Here is a 15,862-nt window from a genome sequence, read left to right as displayed (position 1 = left end):
CGATGGTGCAAACAGCAGCAACCCATAGCGAGCCGCAGCTCGCTTCTGGCCACGTGATCAGATGTATTCAATGCACTTCGACTTACGATATTTTCTGTCTCCGATGGATTTCTCCGAACGTAACCCCATCGTAAGTTGAGGAGCACCTGTAATCTTGTTTGTTTGCTTATTCCTAGAGCGCTCCTTGCAGGTGGGGGGTTTTCCACATGGACATATCGACAAGGTTATGATGTTAGTATTCCAGTTTTTAGTCCAATGTTGACAGAAGTCAATCTACCCGAGAAGATTCCAGGGTAAGAACAAACAACCACATGACGAGCTGTAAAATAGATGTTAATCCATTATTTTGTCAGTGTTGGATTTTGTTGGGCAGTTTTCTCATCCATCTGTGTTTGTTTTGCTGCAAGTTTAAAATGAATGTTCTTCTTCTAAATTATATTTAAAGTATAAAGAAGTGTGTGTCTTCCTCCTTCACAGTAAAGTAAATTTGGCTTTGGTGAAGAGAACATTCCAAAGTTACAATCCACTTAGCATGTAATTGGAAAGAATAAAACTGATGTTAGTGAAATTGGTACCAGCTTGCAATGAAGATCTGTGAAATAACCTCCCATTATTTGGATTGCATTGATTTCTGAAGACCTTAGATTATTGAAAATCAGTTCATTGGGTTATAACGTGCAGAGTCTTTTACCTTTCTGTTGCTGCCATTTTAAATCGGCTAACAGTAGTTTAGTTTTGAAATTGTTTAGATATATAGCATGGAGCCACGAGTCCACGCCGACCATCGATGTCCCATTAACACTGGTTCTTCGTAATCTTACTTTCTTATTCACTCCCGACATACTCGAGGCAATTTACAGAGGGCCAATTAACCTACAAACAACCACATCTTTGGGATGTGGGAGGAAACAACCCAATAGGTTGCTGTTTGGCCCAACATACAGAAACCACAGCTACATTTGTTTGAATGGCATATAAAATATGAATGAGCAATCGGCTCTTGAGCTTCTCTCGGTCATGGGATGAGAAGAGCATGAATGTTACTTGTCATTGAAATGCCAGATAATTACTTCTCTGATCACAAGCTTTCTGGAGCTCCCTACTCCAACAACAGAGTAGGAGTACTTTGGTGAGAAGGCTGCAGCTATTCAAAGTGCAGGCTTTGCCCAGGTTATGTGAGGGTTACGCTCTGGGAACTGGCCTTCTTTTCGTATTGTCAGAAACAAACAATTCCATGAGGGTCGAGCAATACAAGCAATTATTTACTGAAAATAGACACAAAAAGCTGGAGTAACTCAGCGGGACAGGCAGCATCTCTGGAGAGAAGGAATGGGTGACGTTTCAGGTCGAGACCCTTCATCAGTCCCAACCCGAAACCCGACCACGCCACCCATTCCTTCTCCCCGGAGATGCTGCCTGCCCCGCCGAGTTACTCCAGCATTTTGTGTCTATCTTTGGTTTAAACCAGCATCTGCAGTTCCTTCCGACACAATTATTTACTGTTTTCCCTTGCGCAGTTGCTAGGGTACAAAACGAGGATGCCTCCACATCCAATGGCTAAGTTTGACCTTAAAGTGCCAATGCATGTAGAAGTATTTTACAAAGGTTAATAGTAGAAATTTGCATTGTCAAATTTTGAAGCAAATCTCTTAAGTGACCTCCCATTGTGAACTGGGAACTATGTTCTTTAAGACAAGGTAACTGTTTGATTACTGAGGGCAGTTGCACGTAATTTTTTTTGGAAGATGAGTTGTCTTTTGCATCAACTAGCTGCTGAAGATGTCTGCATTTTTGCACATTAACTTTCTTGTCTTGAAAAATGCTTTAAAACATTTACAGGCGGATTGACGTAAAGTCAACTTCATCAGGATATTTTGGGCTGTAAATAGTTGCAACACAAAGTAAAAGAATGTTGACAATGAGAGTATACTTTTTAAATGTCTTTCAGTTACCGGATGTATTTTATCTTGTCGGCGCAAACTGCTATCCATTCGGAATACCGTTCTGAACTCGAGGCAATAGAGACAGAACACAAGGATGTGCTCCTGATCCTAGACAAATGTACCAATTTGTCAGACGGTGTTTCTTCCACATGGAAGCGCTGCCACAAAGATCAGGTCTTTGACTATCCACAGATTCTGCAGGTACATTTGATAATTCTTTAAATTTCAGTCATAGTTTTGAGATGGTTATTGTTTCTCCAGATACTACTGCAAAAATATTCTACCTCGACTCATTTACCATGTTGGATTGTCTCTGTGGGACCATGAGGGGGAGAGGAGAGTTAAAGGCACATTTGTACCAGCAGGTGCAACTTCCCACTTTCTGCATTTTGACGTCTTTCTTGCCTTTTTTAAGCAGGCAGATATTCGCACCACCCGGTCTCCTGGTAACTTGCATTATGAGGATAAAGTATCTGGAATTTTGCACATGAAGGGGGAGAGTGGGCGGCACAGTGTGGTAGAGCTTCTGCCTCGTATCACCAGAGACCTGGGCGTGATCCTGACCTCGTGTGGTCTCTGTGTGGAGTCTGCACACCCTTCCTGTGACCACATGGGTTTCATTCGGGTGCTCATGTTTCCTCCTATATCCCAAAAATTGCTCCTAATGTATAGGAAGTAGATGCAAAAAAGGGATAACTTAGAACCAATATGAATGGGTGATCAAAGGTCAGCATGGACCTGGTGGGCCGAAGGGCCTGCTTCCATGCTGTATCTCCAAACTAATAACCTCTTTCCTAATGGCTGAAAACAGACAGTGGAGGTGCCGTTTAGTCCACCCAATCATGCATGGAGGGGGGAGGGTGCAATTTGTAACTTTGTAAGCGCCCTTTACGTGTCACTATTTGCATACCTTGGAACAGTATTCAAGCAGTTTCTTGGCAATAAAGTATTCAATTCAATTGCATTGCCGGCATTGTAATAGGCAGAAGGTCGCATATCTCCCATTGTAGGAGGTGAACTAATCCAGAAACGCAGCAATGGCAGCAGAGGGAGTTGATTCCAGGGAAAATGTGGGGATGTTTAGATGGCAATTTGTGTAAGGAATAAAGCTTAGAATCTGGTGTGAGCAGCTTTGTGAACAAAAGACGAAGCTGACTGCTCAAGGGCAAATAAAAAAAGATTTCACCACCAGTGCGCCATGAGACTTTAATTCTGCTTCAGGTCTGTGCAACTGTGCAATAGGTGGCAATTCCATGCCTCATTGGCAGCACCACAGCTTTCAAATCAAAACTTTGCTGCAGCTCCCACTTCAGAGCCTTGAGTGCAAATTGTAGGTTGACCTCGTTAATGCACATCTGCTCTTCAGCTTTTTCCCAGATGAATGTTTGCCTATTTACAAGAGATGAGCAAAAACAGTGGCAGCAAAATGTATGGAGAATGGAATGGATTACATCTTCACAACTTTCCAGATCTTGGATATGCACAATTCCAGTACTTGTTTTTTCATTCAAAACATCAACTGTTGTACTTTTAATTTAGTTTAGAGAAACAGGCCTTTCGGCCCATCGGGTCCGCACCGGGCAGCGATTCCTGCACACTAACACTACCCTATACATACTAGGGACAATTTTACATTCATACCAACCTACAATTAACCTACAAACCTATACGTATTTGGAGTGTGGGAGGAAACCGAAGATCTTGGAGAAAACATACTCAGGTCATAGAGAGAACGTACAAACTGTACAGACAGCACCAGTAGTCAGTACTCAGAGAGGGGATATTATTGAAACATATAAGATTATTAAGGGGTTGGACACGTTAGAGGCAGGAAACATGTTCCCAATGTTGGGGGGAGTCCAGAACCAGGGGCCACAGTTTAAGAATAAGGGGTAGGCCATTTAGAACAGAGATGAGGAAAAACTTTTTCAGTCAGAGAGTTGTAAATCTGTGGAATTCTCTGCCTCAGAAGGCAGTGGAAGCCAGTTCTCTGAATGCTTTCAAGAGAGAGCTACATAGAGCTCTTAAGGATAGCGGAGTCAGGGGGTATGGGGAGAAGGCAGGAACGGGGTACTGATTGAAAATGATCAGCCATGATCACATTGAATGGTGGTGCTGGCTCGAAGGGCCGAATGGCCTATTCCTGCACCTATTGTCTATTGTCTATTGATTGAACCCAGGTCTCTGGCCCTGTAAGGCAGTAGCTCTACTGCTACGCCACCATACTTTGTCCTGAATTATTTTTGAGAGAGTGGTGAACTGTTACCTTGAACTACCTTTGGCTGATTAGTGAAGAGACTCTGATCATTCTGTATCTTGCATTCCAGCATTTTTTGAAGTTTAATAAGTGGAACATTTTCCCCTAACTTGTGTGATACGTAGCTGAATGCAGATGATGCTACAGTGGATCCTCGTGCCCTTGCCTTTCTAAGTAGAAGAGATTGCCAGTTTGAGGCATCTTGCCAAAGAACTGATAAGTTACTCAACTAATATTTTACATGGTAAATTCCGCAGTCACAGTGTGTTTGTGGAAGAGTGAATGGATTCTTCAGGTGGAAGGATGAGGCAAATACAACAGGCTAATAAGAACAGGCAAGATTGCTGGTGTCAGTTGTGACAAGAAGCACCAGAACCAATTTTCCAGTGGCTGGCCTTGACCTAGGCAGCAGTTCACAGACTTCAAAAGAGGCATGTTTTCTCATCTGCGATTTATGTATTTAAAACAAAAAGCACGAAAGGATCCAATTTCTAGGCAAGGATTAGTATCTTTCAGCCAATATTCCAGACTACTCCATCGCAAAGCTGTGGATGTATCTGCTTCAACATATGGGCACCAGAACCAATGTACGTGTGCTTGAAGGCTGTAGCACTGGAAGTATCAGTATTACCGATGGTCCTCATGAAGTGTCATGTCATCAGATTAATAATAGACAAATAAAGTGTGTTGGTTAGCATATTATAATTTGTATATAAATTTGCTACTCTATATTTTGAACACCACTTGGATGAAGTTCTGAGGACAACGAGGGACTTCAATGACTATCACCAAGTACAGCGATGAAGTTCCACTATATCAGAGCTGGCCAAGCCCTAAATGAGGACTGCCAAGTGTGAGCTTGTAGCAGTTAAGCTTGCCCTGCAAGCATTCATTACTTGTTTGATAGGTCTTACACACTATATCCTCTATCCTGTATAATGAGTAGCTCCAACATTTGCATCCTGTGGCTATGCTGTATATCATCCATGAGATGCTCTGTTTCAATTCACCAAAGCTTTGACAACATGCTCGCCAAACCTGTGACCTCTACGGTTTGGAGACTAAAGGACAGGTGATGCATTGGGCCAGCACTGTTTCTATTTCCTCTTCAACTCTCACATCACGCTCGTTCCATGGTATTCCTTCTTCATTGCTGGGCCCAAACATTATCTCCTCATGTAACAGCGCAAGGGTATCTCAGTAATTCAAGTAATTCAGTCTGAAGAAGGGTCTCGACCCGAAACGTCACCCATTCCTTCTCTCCAGAGATGCTGCCTGACCTGCTGAGTTACTCCAGCATTTTGTGTCTCCCTTCAGTAATTCAAGATGACAGCTTACCTCCACATCTCAAGGACAATTGGAGATGGACAGTAAATGGTAGTGCATTTATTTGCAATGTCAAGATCCCTTGAATGAATAGAAAAGCAAAAGCAGATGTGCATTAAATTGTCTAACTCTGAACTCCTGAGTTCCCTCAAAGCTCTTGGCTGCCTTTTTTTCTCATCTAAGATGATCCTTAAAACTCTGAAGAAACTTTGTTCACATGCATTATTTTCCTTTAACCTGGCAAGTTCACTTTGATTACACTCCACAATGCTCTGGAACATAAGAACATATTAAAATGAGACATTGTTGGTGAGACAATATTTTCTCCTTGCGTATTATTAAATTTGAAAGTTCATTTTTTCTTGAAAATTGCATTCCTCTGCAAGAGCATTATTCTATAACAATTCATGAAAGTGCATATTTGATATTTTGCTTTTCCAAAATTGTATGCATCCATCACAAGCTTATACATCTATTAGTGTTACATTTAGAAATTATCACATTTTGCAGTGCTTAAATAGTCAGTATTTTAGTCTGAGATTCAGGAAATTGAAAAACTTAGGTTAGAGAATAATCCAAGCATGTCATCACTTTAATCTTTAGAAAAAATCAACCATTTGCAGTGTCTTCTGAATCTATAATTAGATAAATTTGAAATATTGGAGATAAGGGACTGCATATGTTGGTTTACCAAAATAGACGCAAAGTGCTGGAGTATCTCAATGAGTCAGGCAGCATCTCCAGAGAACATTGATAGGCGATGTTTTGGGTCAGGACCCTTCAGAAATATTATTGGATGTTAATATAATGTTTAGGCATTCTAGAAAGATTTAGACTTAAGACTTCAGAGATACTGCAAGGAAACAGGTTCTTGGCCCACCGAGTCTGTGCCAACCAGCGATCACCCATGTACTAGCACTATCCTACACACTAGGGACAATTTACAGAAGCCAATTAACCCATAAACCTACACGTCTTTGGAGTGTGAGAGGAAACCGGAGCACCCGGAGATGACCCAACGAGCTCACACGGAAAACGTACAACTCTGTACTGACAAGCACCTGTAGCCAGGATCTAACCCGGGTCTCTGGCGTTGTGAGGCAGCAATTCTACGGCTGCGTCACTGTGGCCACCCCCAAATTTTCGCTTTTGTTTCCAAAAAATAATAAAGTCGTTTTTGAAAGAAGAGTGATGTTTATGTTTAAGACACCTGGGGGATTCCCTGTGTGTTGGATTTTTACCATGAGCTGGAATGAGCCAAATGGCAGATGTTTCAGTTTTGTTTATTGTCACGTGTACCAAGGTACAGTGAAAAACCTTTTGTTGCATGCTATACAAGATATCCTTGTATCCAGAGTTTAATGTTTAACACCTCCTACAGTGCAACACTCCTGCCATATGAAATTGAACTACCTCTCGAGAATATGCTCTCATACCTTTGAAAGATTGAACATCCAACCGATCAAAGGTGTTGAGAGGTGAATCAAGCTGCCAGGATGTCCCAGAGAAAATGTGTGAAAAATCGCTTTGTGTCTCAGATGGAAGATTCGTTTTACGTATAGAAAAATAACTTTCTAATGAAAGTGTTCCTTTTTGAGCTATGTCAATCCAATTTATAAAATGTATTCAAATTGGTGTGAATGTAATTTTAATGCTGGGAACTAGCATAAAGGGAACAAGACGATTTGATGAAATTGAGCAGAAAATATTCCGAGGTTATTTTAAAAACAATATAAAATTAGGCAAACAGATGAATCCATGAAATGAAGGTCACTTTTGCTCACATTACTCCAGCATTTGTGTTTTTAACAAAGATTGTAGTATGATTTTTTCATGCCAAGAATATGCTAGTTTTGGAGAGCAGAAAATGGAATATGCCTGCATACTTAGTGAGAAAACAGAGCCATTACACAGAGTGTGGTTGAATATAAATTCCTCAAGTGGAATTATTTTATTTGTCATTTTATCATTTTAAAGATGTGGGTACTTTGCCAACCAAACTAATTCTCTTTTATTGATATGTAAAAGAGTGGAGGAGAAACGAGAGGTTTGCAGCCTGAGGTTGAAAAGGTTGTCACTGCTTTAGATGATTCTGTTGTGAACTCTTCAAGAAACTATTGTTTGAAGAAGCTTGTAACAACAGATGGAAAAGATTTGCTGTTGGGTGTCCAGATAAGGAGAAGCTCGGCATATGTGCAATCCCAAAGGTACTCCTACACATGGTGTTCAAAGCCCACTTAAATCAAAATACATACAAAACTATCATTTCAATCCTCTTCATTACAGGGGGGGGGGGGGGGTGGGGTGAGGGTATGTTGAAGGAAAAAATACACCACTCAGTCTCCAGATTTATGACATTACTTAGAAAACCTTGCTGCCATACGACCTTTCATGCCAAAGTAGTATCCGTATTTGCTGTCCTAAAGTTGAACTAGTGACTTCATGTGCCATTATGTTTCTGGTATCTTTTAATGTTTAGGTGAGATTACTCAACCTCAGCTTGTGTTAGGACAGTATAAAATCTCCAAAAAATTGTTGCCTTCAATTTCGATCATTTTTTTCCTTCCCCATCCCCTCAGCATAATTCTGCAGTAAAGCACACCTTTCACAAGGATATCATAGGAGTCATTTCACTTTGAGACTGAGACAATTGTTGCTTTATGTGCAATTTTGGTTGAAAATGAAAATAGAAGATAACCATTTGCACTTGTATCACAACTGACATGGTGGGCCGAAGGGCCTGTTCCTGTGCTGCATGCTTCTATGTTCTATAGCAGAGCTTTATGTACAAAGATAAATAAAAAGTGTAGAAAATAAATAGCATTAAGCCTAAAGGTAGCACAGTGGCGCAGCGGTAGAGTTGCTGTCTCACAGCGCCAGAGATCCGATTTTGATCTTGACTACGGGTGTCGTCTATGCGGAGTTTGTACTTTTCCCTGTGATCGCGTGGGTTTCCTCCGGGAGCTCTGGTTTCCTCCCACACGCCTAAGATTTGTAGGCTTGTAGGTTAATTGGCTTCTGTAAATCGTCCCGAGTAAGAAGGATAGTGCTCATGTACTCCAGGTGTTCCAGGTAATCACCAGGTGATCATTGTTCGGCAGGGAGTCGGTGGACTGAAAGGCCTGTTTCTGCATTGTATCTCTAAAATCTAACACAAGAGGTTTGTAGGTATGATGAATGACCTTGAAAGATTACAGGCTTATCTCTTATTTCTTTGACAGGAAGCCACATTTTGCATTGTGCTGCGTGGAGCACGGCTTGGACAAGCAATCCTGAGTGATGTTCTTCAAGCAGGTTGCATTCCAGTCATCGTTGGCGATTCTTACATCCTCCCATTCTCCGAAGTGCTGGACTGGAAAAGGTAAGTTCATAAGTGATAGGAGCAGAATTAGGCAATTTAGCCCATCAAGTCTACTCTGCCATTCAATCATGGCTGATCTACCTTCCCCTCTTAACTCCATTCTCCTGCCTTCTCCCCATAACTCCTGACATCTGTACAAATCAAGAATCTATCTATCTCTGCCTTAAAAATATCCATTGACCTGGCCTCCACAGCCTTCCGTGACAATGACTTTCACAGATTCATCACCTTCTGACTAAAGAAATTCCTACTAATCCCGTTTCTAGAGGTACGTCCTTTTATTCTGAGGCTGTGGCCTCTGGTCCTAGACTCTCCCACTAGTGGAAACATCCCCTCCACATCCACTCTATCCAGGCCTTTCACTACTCAAAGCTAAAGCACTGCAATATGAAACTGAAGAAGATTGAGAGTTTGTGATGGAAACACAGGTATCAAGACAATTTAGCTGAGATGATTAATATGTGGCAGATGCATTATGTGTGGCGTTACTCACATTGATGGAAAAAAACAAAGCCAACATTGCGAGATTGGGTCTTTTGGAGATACAAAAGGACTTGGGTGTTCTTGTCTTTGAGAACAAACATACATATACTCCAAGGAGACGGTAGAGAAGCAATGGTATCGCGCTACAATTGTAGACCTTGGTAAGATCAGACTAGTTGTATTCTGTGCAGTTTTAACCTTCTCACCGAAGAAAGAATATAGGTGCCATAAAGGGAGTGCAGCAATGCTCGAGATTGATTGCTGCGGTAATAGGGCTGTTATATGAGGGGAAGAACAGTCAGTTCTTGAAGTTGATGTGTTGGATGCAGGAGAAATGGGCAGGAGTAAAGACCTGAGCAATTTTTACAAGGGCCAAATTGTTATGGCCTGACGACTGAGTCAGAGCATCTCTGAAACGGCAAGGCTTGTGGGGTACTGCTAAAAGATCTGCTGCTAATGTTTTGATGCCAGATACCACAGGACACCTTCAGGGGTCTTGTAGAGTCCCATGTCTCGGTGGGACGGCGCTGTTTTGCTGGCACACGGAGGACCAACAGCATATTAGGCAGGTGGTCATAATGTTTTGGCTCATCAGTGTATATTTCCATGATATTACAGTGGGCACACATATGGATTGCATGGTTTGTGCAGCAAGTCATGGTCTCGTCTTGCCTTGTTCCAGGTCCATGCACTACCAAGACACTGTGGTGGCTGAAATCCAACACGAATGGAAATCGCTTGTGTTCCAATTTGCAAATTGCTTGATTGGAAACAAGATGCCCTCAACTTGAGGGATTGCTTCGTGGAGGAACAGTGTATTTTGTGGAATGCAGAAAGTGGTATGCATGCATAATGTTGCCTTGAGCAGATGTAGACAGTTTATCCCTAGTGACGATAACAAGTGCTCAAGTCCATGGTCCTAATCAGAGTTTAATTGCTTGCTGAATTACATTCTACAGATATAAACTATTGATGCTAAAGTTTCACATGTGCGATTGACCTCTCTACAAGGCACAGCAGTACTGTCTGCTTTTCAGCAGCATAAATCAGTGATTTTAGTGGAATAGATCAACTAACCATGATGATCGGTTTATTTTTCCAGAGTTTCTGTCGTCATACCAGAAGACAAACTTTCTGAAATGTACAGTATTTTGAAGACTATTCCTCAGCAGCAGATTGAAGACATGCAAAAACGGGTATGGCACAGTGAATCTCTTATGTAGAGAAGGCTTCAAATTGCAAGTGGATTTGGTAGAACTTCCATTTTCCAGCATTCTGCGAGGCTATTTTCTTAGTGTGCCTACGCTTGCACAATCACACAAAAAGTGAGCATGATTGCAAAATGTGCAATAGTCATGAGCCACCAAAATCTATAAGGATGATTACAGAGTGTGAAGAATAACATTTGGATGATGAATAAGAAAATAATATTTTCTTCCTGATTTGTGAATAAAAATGGAAGTTTTCCATTTCCATTATAGTAAAAGTGATAACCTGGCACCTGCGGACTGACAGATTGCCCAGACAGTATTTATATTTAAAATTTTGCACAATAACGTAATATTTTCCAATGACCCAGTGAGTTTGATGGGGGAGCAAGAAAGAGGGATCCTTTAAGTTTAAAGTGAATGCTGGAGTTGGGGGTCAGATGTGTATAAAAGGAATATGGAAAACAGGGCTTGGTAACCTGAAAGGGAGCATGGAAATTGTGTTCAGGTGTGTTAAAGGTTACGTGGGGACAGGAACCCGGTGAGCTAGATGCCTTTGGGATTTACAAACTATAAAATAGTAAATTATCACAGTTTTGATGTCTTATCTTGGAGGTATATTGTACGACATCCGAGTATTTTGCACTGTAGAATCATCAATCCTCTTTAACTCTGATAAATTCTACAATACCGTGTCTAACCTTTAGCTGCTCCAAAGAAAGATTACTCCAATCTCATGTTAAATTTTTTTAAGTAGTGTAGATATACAAAATTTTATTACATAAATGGATAATCCCAAAATCTTTCATGACTATTCTTTCAAGTGCAGTCGCCAGATAAATGCAGAGAAAGATCAAGTAAACTGGTAACCAGCTTATTTTTTTAGACTTTGAAGAAATTTTATCAGTTAGGACTGCATGGGGCTACTTGCTCTTTTAAACTAGGATAGTAAAATTGTTCTGCTCTACTTGTCTTCATCAATAAGATTGCGCCTTTGACAATGTTGCAGTTCATCTGAACTCCACTAAAGAGACAGCATGAATCTGACAGGCATTCGTTTGATTCAGAAATTGCCCCACTACCACTGAACCAGGCTGACAAATAGCTGCGATTAATGTTGTGCACAAAACATTTTTTACATTTACATTAACATCCTAATCTGTAGAGTCTTGCATTGCTCATATAAAATCAAAGGATTTTTTTTTAAAGAGCACATGTACACAGAAGTTCTAATCTTTAAACTATCCTCACAGTTGTCTATAGGTCGCTAAAGTAAATGGGCCCAGATGGGCATGGCCCCTTGTACAGCTTCATTTGCTGTCTGTACGTTACCCCTTACATATGTATCATAGGCGGCAGCAGCAGTAGACTGCTCTCTAACCTTGGAACGGACCACATCTGGCTGCTTCGAGCAGAAACGCTTTAGTTTACTGAGCAAAATTCAAAGTGTGCGTCAGTGGTGAGTGCTTGTGATGTTCAGTTCCTGCATCTCTAATCAATCTTTCGAAGACTTAGAAAGAAAACTTCTTGCAACTTACTATCTTCATGGATACTAGCCCTCTTAAGTTGAAGTTTATCATATCTATCTTGGAATAGATTGGGTAAACGCACAGTGTCTCGTGCCCAGAGTGGGGGAATTGAGAACCAGAGGACACATGTTTAAGGTGAGGGGGGGGGGGGGAGATTTAATGGGAACCTGAGGTAACTTTCACACAAAGGGTGGTGGGTGTATGGAACGAACTGCCAGAGGAGGTAGTTGAGGCAGGTCCTATCGCAATGTTTATGAAACATTTATACAGGTACATGGATAGGATAGGTTTATAGGGTTATGGGCCAAGCGCAGGCAGATGGGACTAGTGTAGATGGGGCATGTTGGTCAGTGTGGGCAAGTTGGGCCGTAGAGCCTGTTTCCACGCTGTATCACTCTATAACTCTATCCACCATTGTTCCCCCCTCGAAAAATTAGCATGAGGCGAGTTTAAAATTATTTACATTTCTGATACTGGGAGTGAATCTGGTACAATTTTAGCTGCAGCTCATTTCTTAGTCACAGTGAGGTGCAGCAGATGAACAGGCCCTTCAGCCTTACTGAAGCAGCCATCCATTCTTTTATGAAGGTATTTTTCTACACAGTGACATTAATAAGTATATACTTGTTAGATCTGATAACTTTTGCTTTGAAATCACATGTTGGCTCCAAAGGAAAACCATTTGCATTGCTCTTTTGAAGAGATTGCTTTCAATTGAAATTGATGTCATCAAAAATGTCTTTAGAAGAAGGTTTGTATGTATGTAATACTTGCATGTACTTTAAAGGTATCTTGAATAGCTCAATAGCCAGTAAAGTTGCTTCAATGTATAGTTATTACTGAAATTAGGAAACCACTTGAGACATTTTGTATTCTGAAATCATGAAGAGACCACGTAGGAAAATGAATGTTGCAGATATCAAACAGAGCAAAAATGCTGGAGTTATCAATAATGTACAAAAAGAACGTGCGTGTATCTTGAATAGGCACATCTTGAATAAGGAGGTTGGAGGTGGAACAGCACAAGTAGTATGCAACAAAATATATGATGAAATGTGGACACAAAATGCTGGAGTAACTCAGCGGGACAGGCAGCATCTCTGGAGAGAAGGAATGGGTGACGTTTTGGGTCGACACCCTTCAATCTGAAGATAAGAAGCGAGATCAGTTACGAAGCAGAGAAAACTGCAGCTACTTTCACAAGTTCTCCGAAAAGCTTTATTTTTTCAAAAATATCTTTATTTCTTGAATTGAACCACATTTCATCATATGTAGGAAAGAACTGCAGATGCTGGTTTAAATCAAAAGTAGACACTAAATGCTGGAGTAACTCAGTAGGACAGGCAGCATCTCTGGAGAAGGAATGGGTGACGTTTCGGGTCTGAAGAAGGGTTTTGACCCGAAACGTCACCCATTCCTTTTCTGCAGAGATGCTGCCTGCCCTGCTGAGTTACTCCAGCATTTTGTCCCTGTTCACCCTGCTCCTTTACTCTTCTCCGTATGATCGACTCCCATCCCCATGTGCCATATTTCCCTTTTTACTCCCTGCTCCTTCCCCTACCCCATGCCCTTGCATCCACATCCCTCTTTCCAGCTTTACAAGATTTGCACCTCCTCTTCTTTCCTTATCTGACACCCTATTGTCTCCTTTTCTCCTCCAGCCTTTGTCATTTACTCCCCCCATCTGCCAATAGCTCCCCCCCCTCTCTATGTCCACCTATTACTTTGCCCCATCCGCCATCTCTTTTCCAGCTTTCTCCCTCCCCCATTGCATCTTTCTGAAGAAGGGTCCCGACCCAAAATGTCATTAGTCCATTCCCTCTGCAAATGCTGTCGAATCCACTGAGTTCCTCCAACAGTTTATTTTGATCAGTGATGGTTAAGTTAACTCTAAAAGACATTATCTATATGTATTTGAAAAGGCAAGGACTGACTGGGTATAGTCAGCGTGGCTTTGTACCTGGGAAATCATGTCGTATGAATTTGACGGAGGTCTTTGAAGGTTGAATAAGAAGATTGATGAGGGCAGTGTGGTAGACGTTGTCTACATGGACATAAAATCATGAGAGGAATAGATCAGGCAGATTGATAGGGTATCTTGCCCAGAGTAGGGGAATTGAGGATCAGAGGACATAGGTTCAAGGTGAAGGGGAAAAGATTTAATAGGAATCTGAGGGGTAACTTTTTCCACACAAAGGGTGGTAGGTGTATGGAACAAGCTGCCAGATGAGGTAGTTGAGGCTGGGACTATCCCAACTTTTAAGAAACAGTTAGGTACATAGATAGGACAGGTTTGGAGGGATATGCACCAAACGCAGGCATGTGGGACTTGTGTAGCTGGGATATGTTGGCCGGTGTGGGCGTTGGGCCGAAGGCCTGCTTCTACACTGTATCACTCTATGACTCTTAAGATGTTCAGTTTGTTCAGTTTAGTTCATTGTCACGTGTATTGAGGTACAGTGGAAAACGTTTGTTGCGTGCTATCCAGTCAGCAGAAAGACAATACATGAGTGCAAATGAGCCATTTACTGTGTAGATGCATGATAAAGGAATAACGTTTAGACAATTATAAGGGAATTATAAGATTATAAAGGAATAGTGTTTACCAAGTTTGCACACAGCGAGGTGGGCTGAAAGATTGCATCATATGGGATCCAGGGTGATCTAGCCAGAGGATTCAATGATGACTGGAACTGAAACATGGCCAAATGATAATAAATGTTGAAGGTCTTAAAGACTTTGTAAAATAACCTTTTTAAGTCAGTGCAACATAGACAACCTAACCGACAGGACCCCAGCAGACCATCTGCAACCCAGGATCCACCTTGCTGCCTGCCAAGCTCAGAGATGAGCTAATCAAGGACAGAGGGCATCAGAACATGTGAGATGAAGCACATTTAAGAGCTCCTGAACGAAGGTCCTACCTCTAAATTGTAGATGAGTTTGTGGCACCCATTCATAACCTCATCTCCCTTATATGGTCAGAAGAACATGTCGGAAATCTTGGCTGCTGCTAATTGCGACCATCTTCAAGAGAAAAGACCAGCTTGATTACGGTAATGATAAAGGGCTCCCCTTGCTCAGATGCAGGGCTTGTCTCTTCCATCAGCACCTCCCAGAGTTGAATTGTGAATTCTGTCCATCAAGAAACGCAAAGAAAATGTAAGGAGCAGCACTGACCATTGTACACAGCATTCTTTATAATCTCAGAAAAAAACTTTTGCCAGCTGACAGGGATTATGGAATTTTCTTCTCAAATTTGGTTATCCTCGAAATTTCATTATCATTCAACAGCTGCACAAGTACAACCAAGCAGCGTACGTAGCCAGTGAGTCTCTCACAGACTAAATCCCACTGCAAACGGGATAGAGAAAACAGTGGCATTGCCCCAGCCCTCATCCCAATCATCCTTGCTGTAATCTTGCATCCACCGCCATGTGGACGCCAATGGAATAGTTAGCTCAGCTGAGCTTAGAGATACAGCGTGGAAACAGACCCTTTGGCCCACTAGGTTCATGCTGAACATCGATCACCCAATCACATTAGTTCTAATGAAAGATGGATACAAAATGTTGGAGTTACTCAGCGGGACAGGCAGCACGTCTGGAGAAAAGGAATGCCTTCTCTCCCATAAGAATGCCTGTCCCGAGGGAAAGGTCTCGACCTGAAACGTCACCCATTCCTTCTCTCCAGAGATGTTGCCTGTCCCGCTGAGTTACTCCAGCATTTTGCGTCTATCTTTGAATTAGACCAGC

The 15,862-nt window shown here is 41.7% G+C and overlaps 1 protein-coding gene across 6 annotated transcripts in view; it reads left to right on the top strand.

Moving 5' to 3' along the window:
• The window catches only part of ext2 (exostosin glycosyltransferase 2), a 188,895-nt gene that overhangs the window by 109,560 nt on the left and 63,473 nt on the right, over positions 1–15,862 (top strand). For all 6 annotated transcript variants that reach the window (XM_078415478.1, XM_078415475.1, XM_078415476.1 and 3 more), the window contains 4 exons: positions 177–293; positions 1,949–2,144; positions 8,748–8,887; positions 10,473–10,566. In XM_078415478.1, coding sequence (XP_078271604.1) covers positions 177–293; positions 1,949–2,144; positions 8,748–8,887; positions 10,473–10,566 — 547 coding nt within the window. The remainder of the gene's footprint in view (positions 1–176; positions 294–1,948; positions 2,145–8,747; positions 8,888–10,472; positions 10,567–15,862) is intronic.

Source organism: Rhinoraja longicauda, chromosome 18, assembly GCF_053455715.1.
Source record: "Rhinoraja longicauda isolate Sanriku21f chromosome 18, sRhiLon1.1, whole genome shotgun sequence".
Classification (NCBI taxonomy): domain Eukaryota; kingdom Metazoa; phylum Chordata; class Chondrichthyes; order Rajiformes; family Arhynchobatidae; genus Rhinoraja; species Rhinoraja longicauda.
This window is presented reverse-complemented; position numbering and strand designations above follow the sequence as displayed.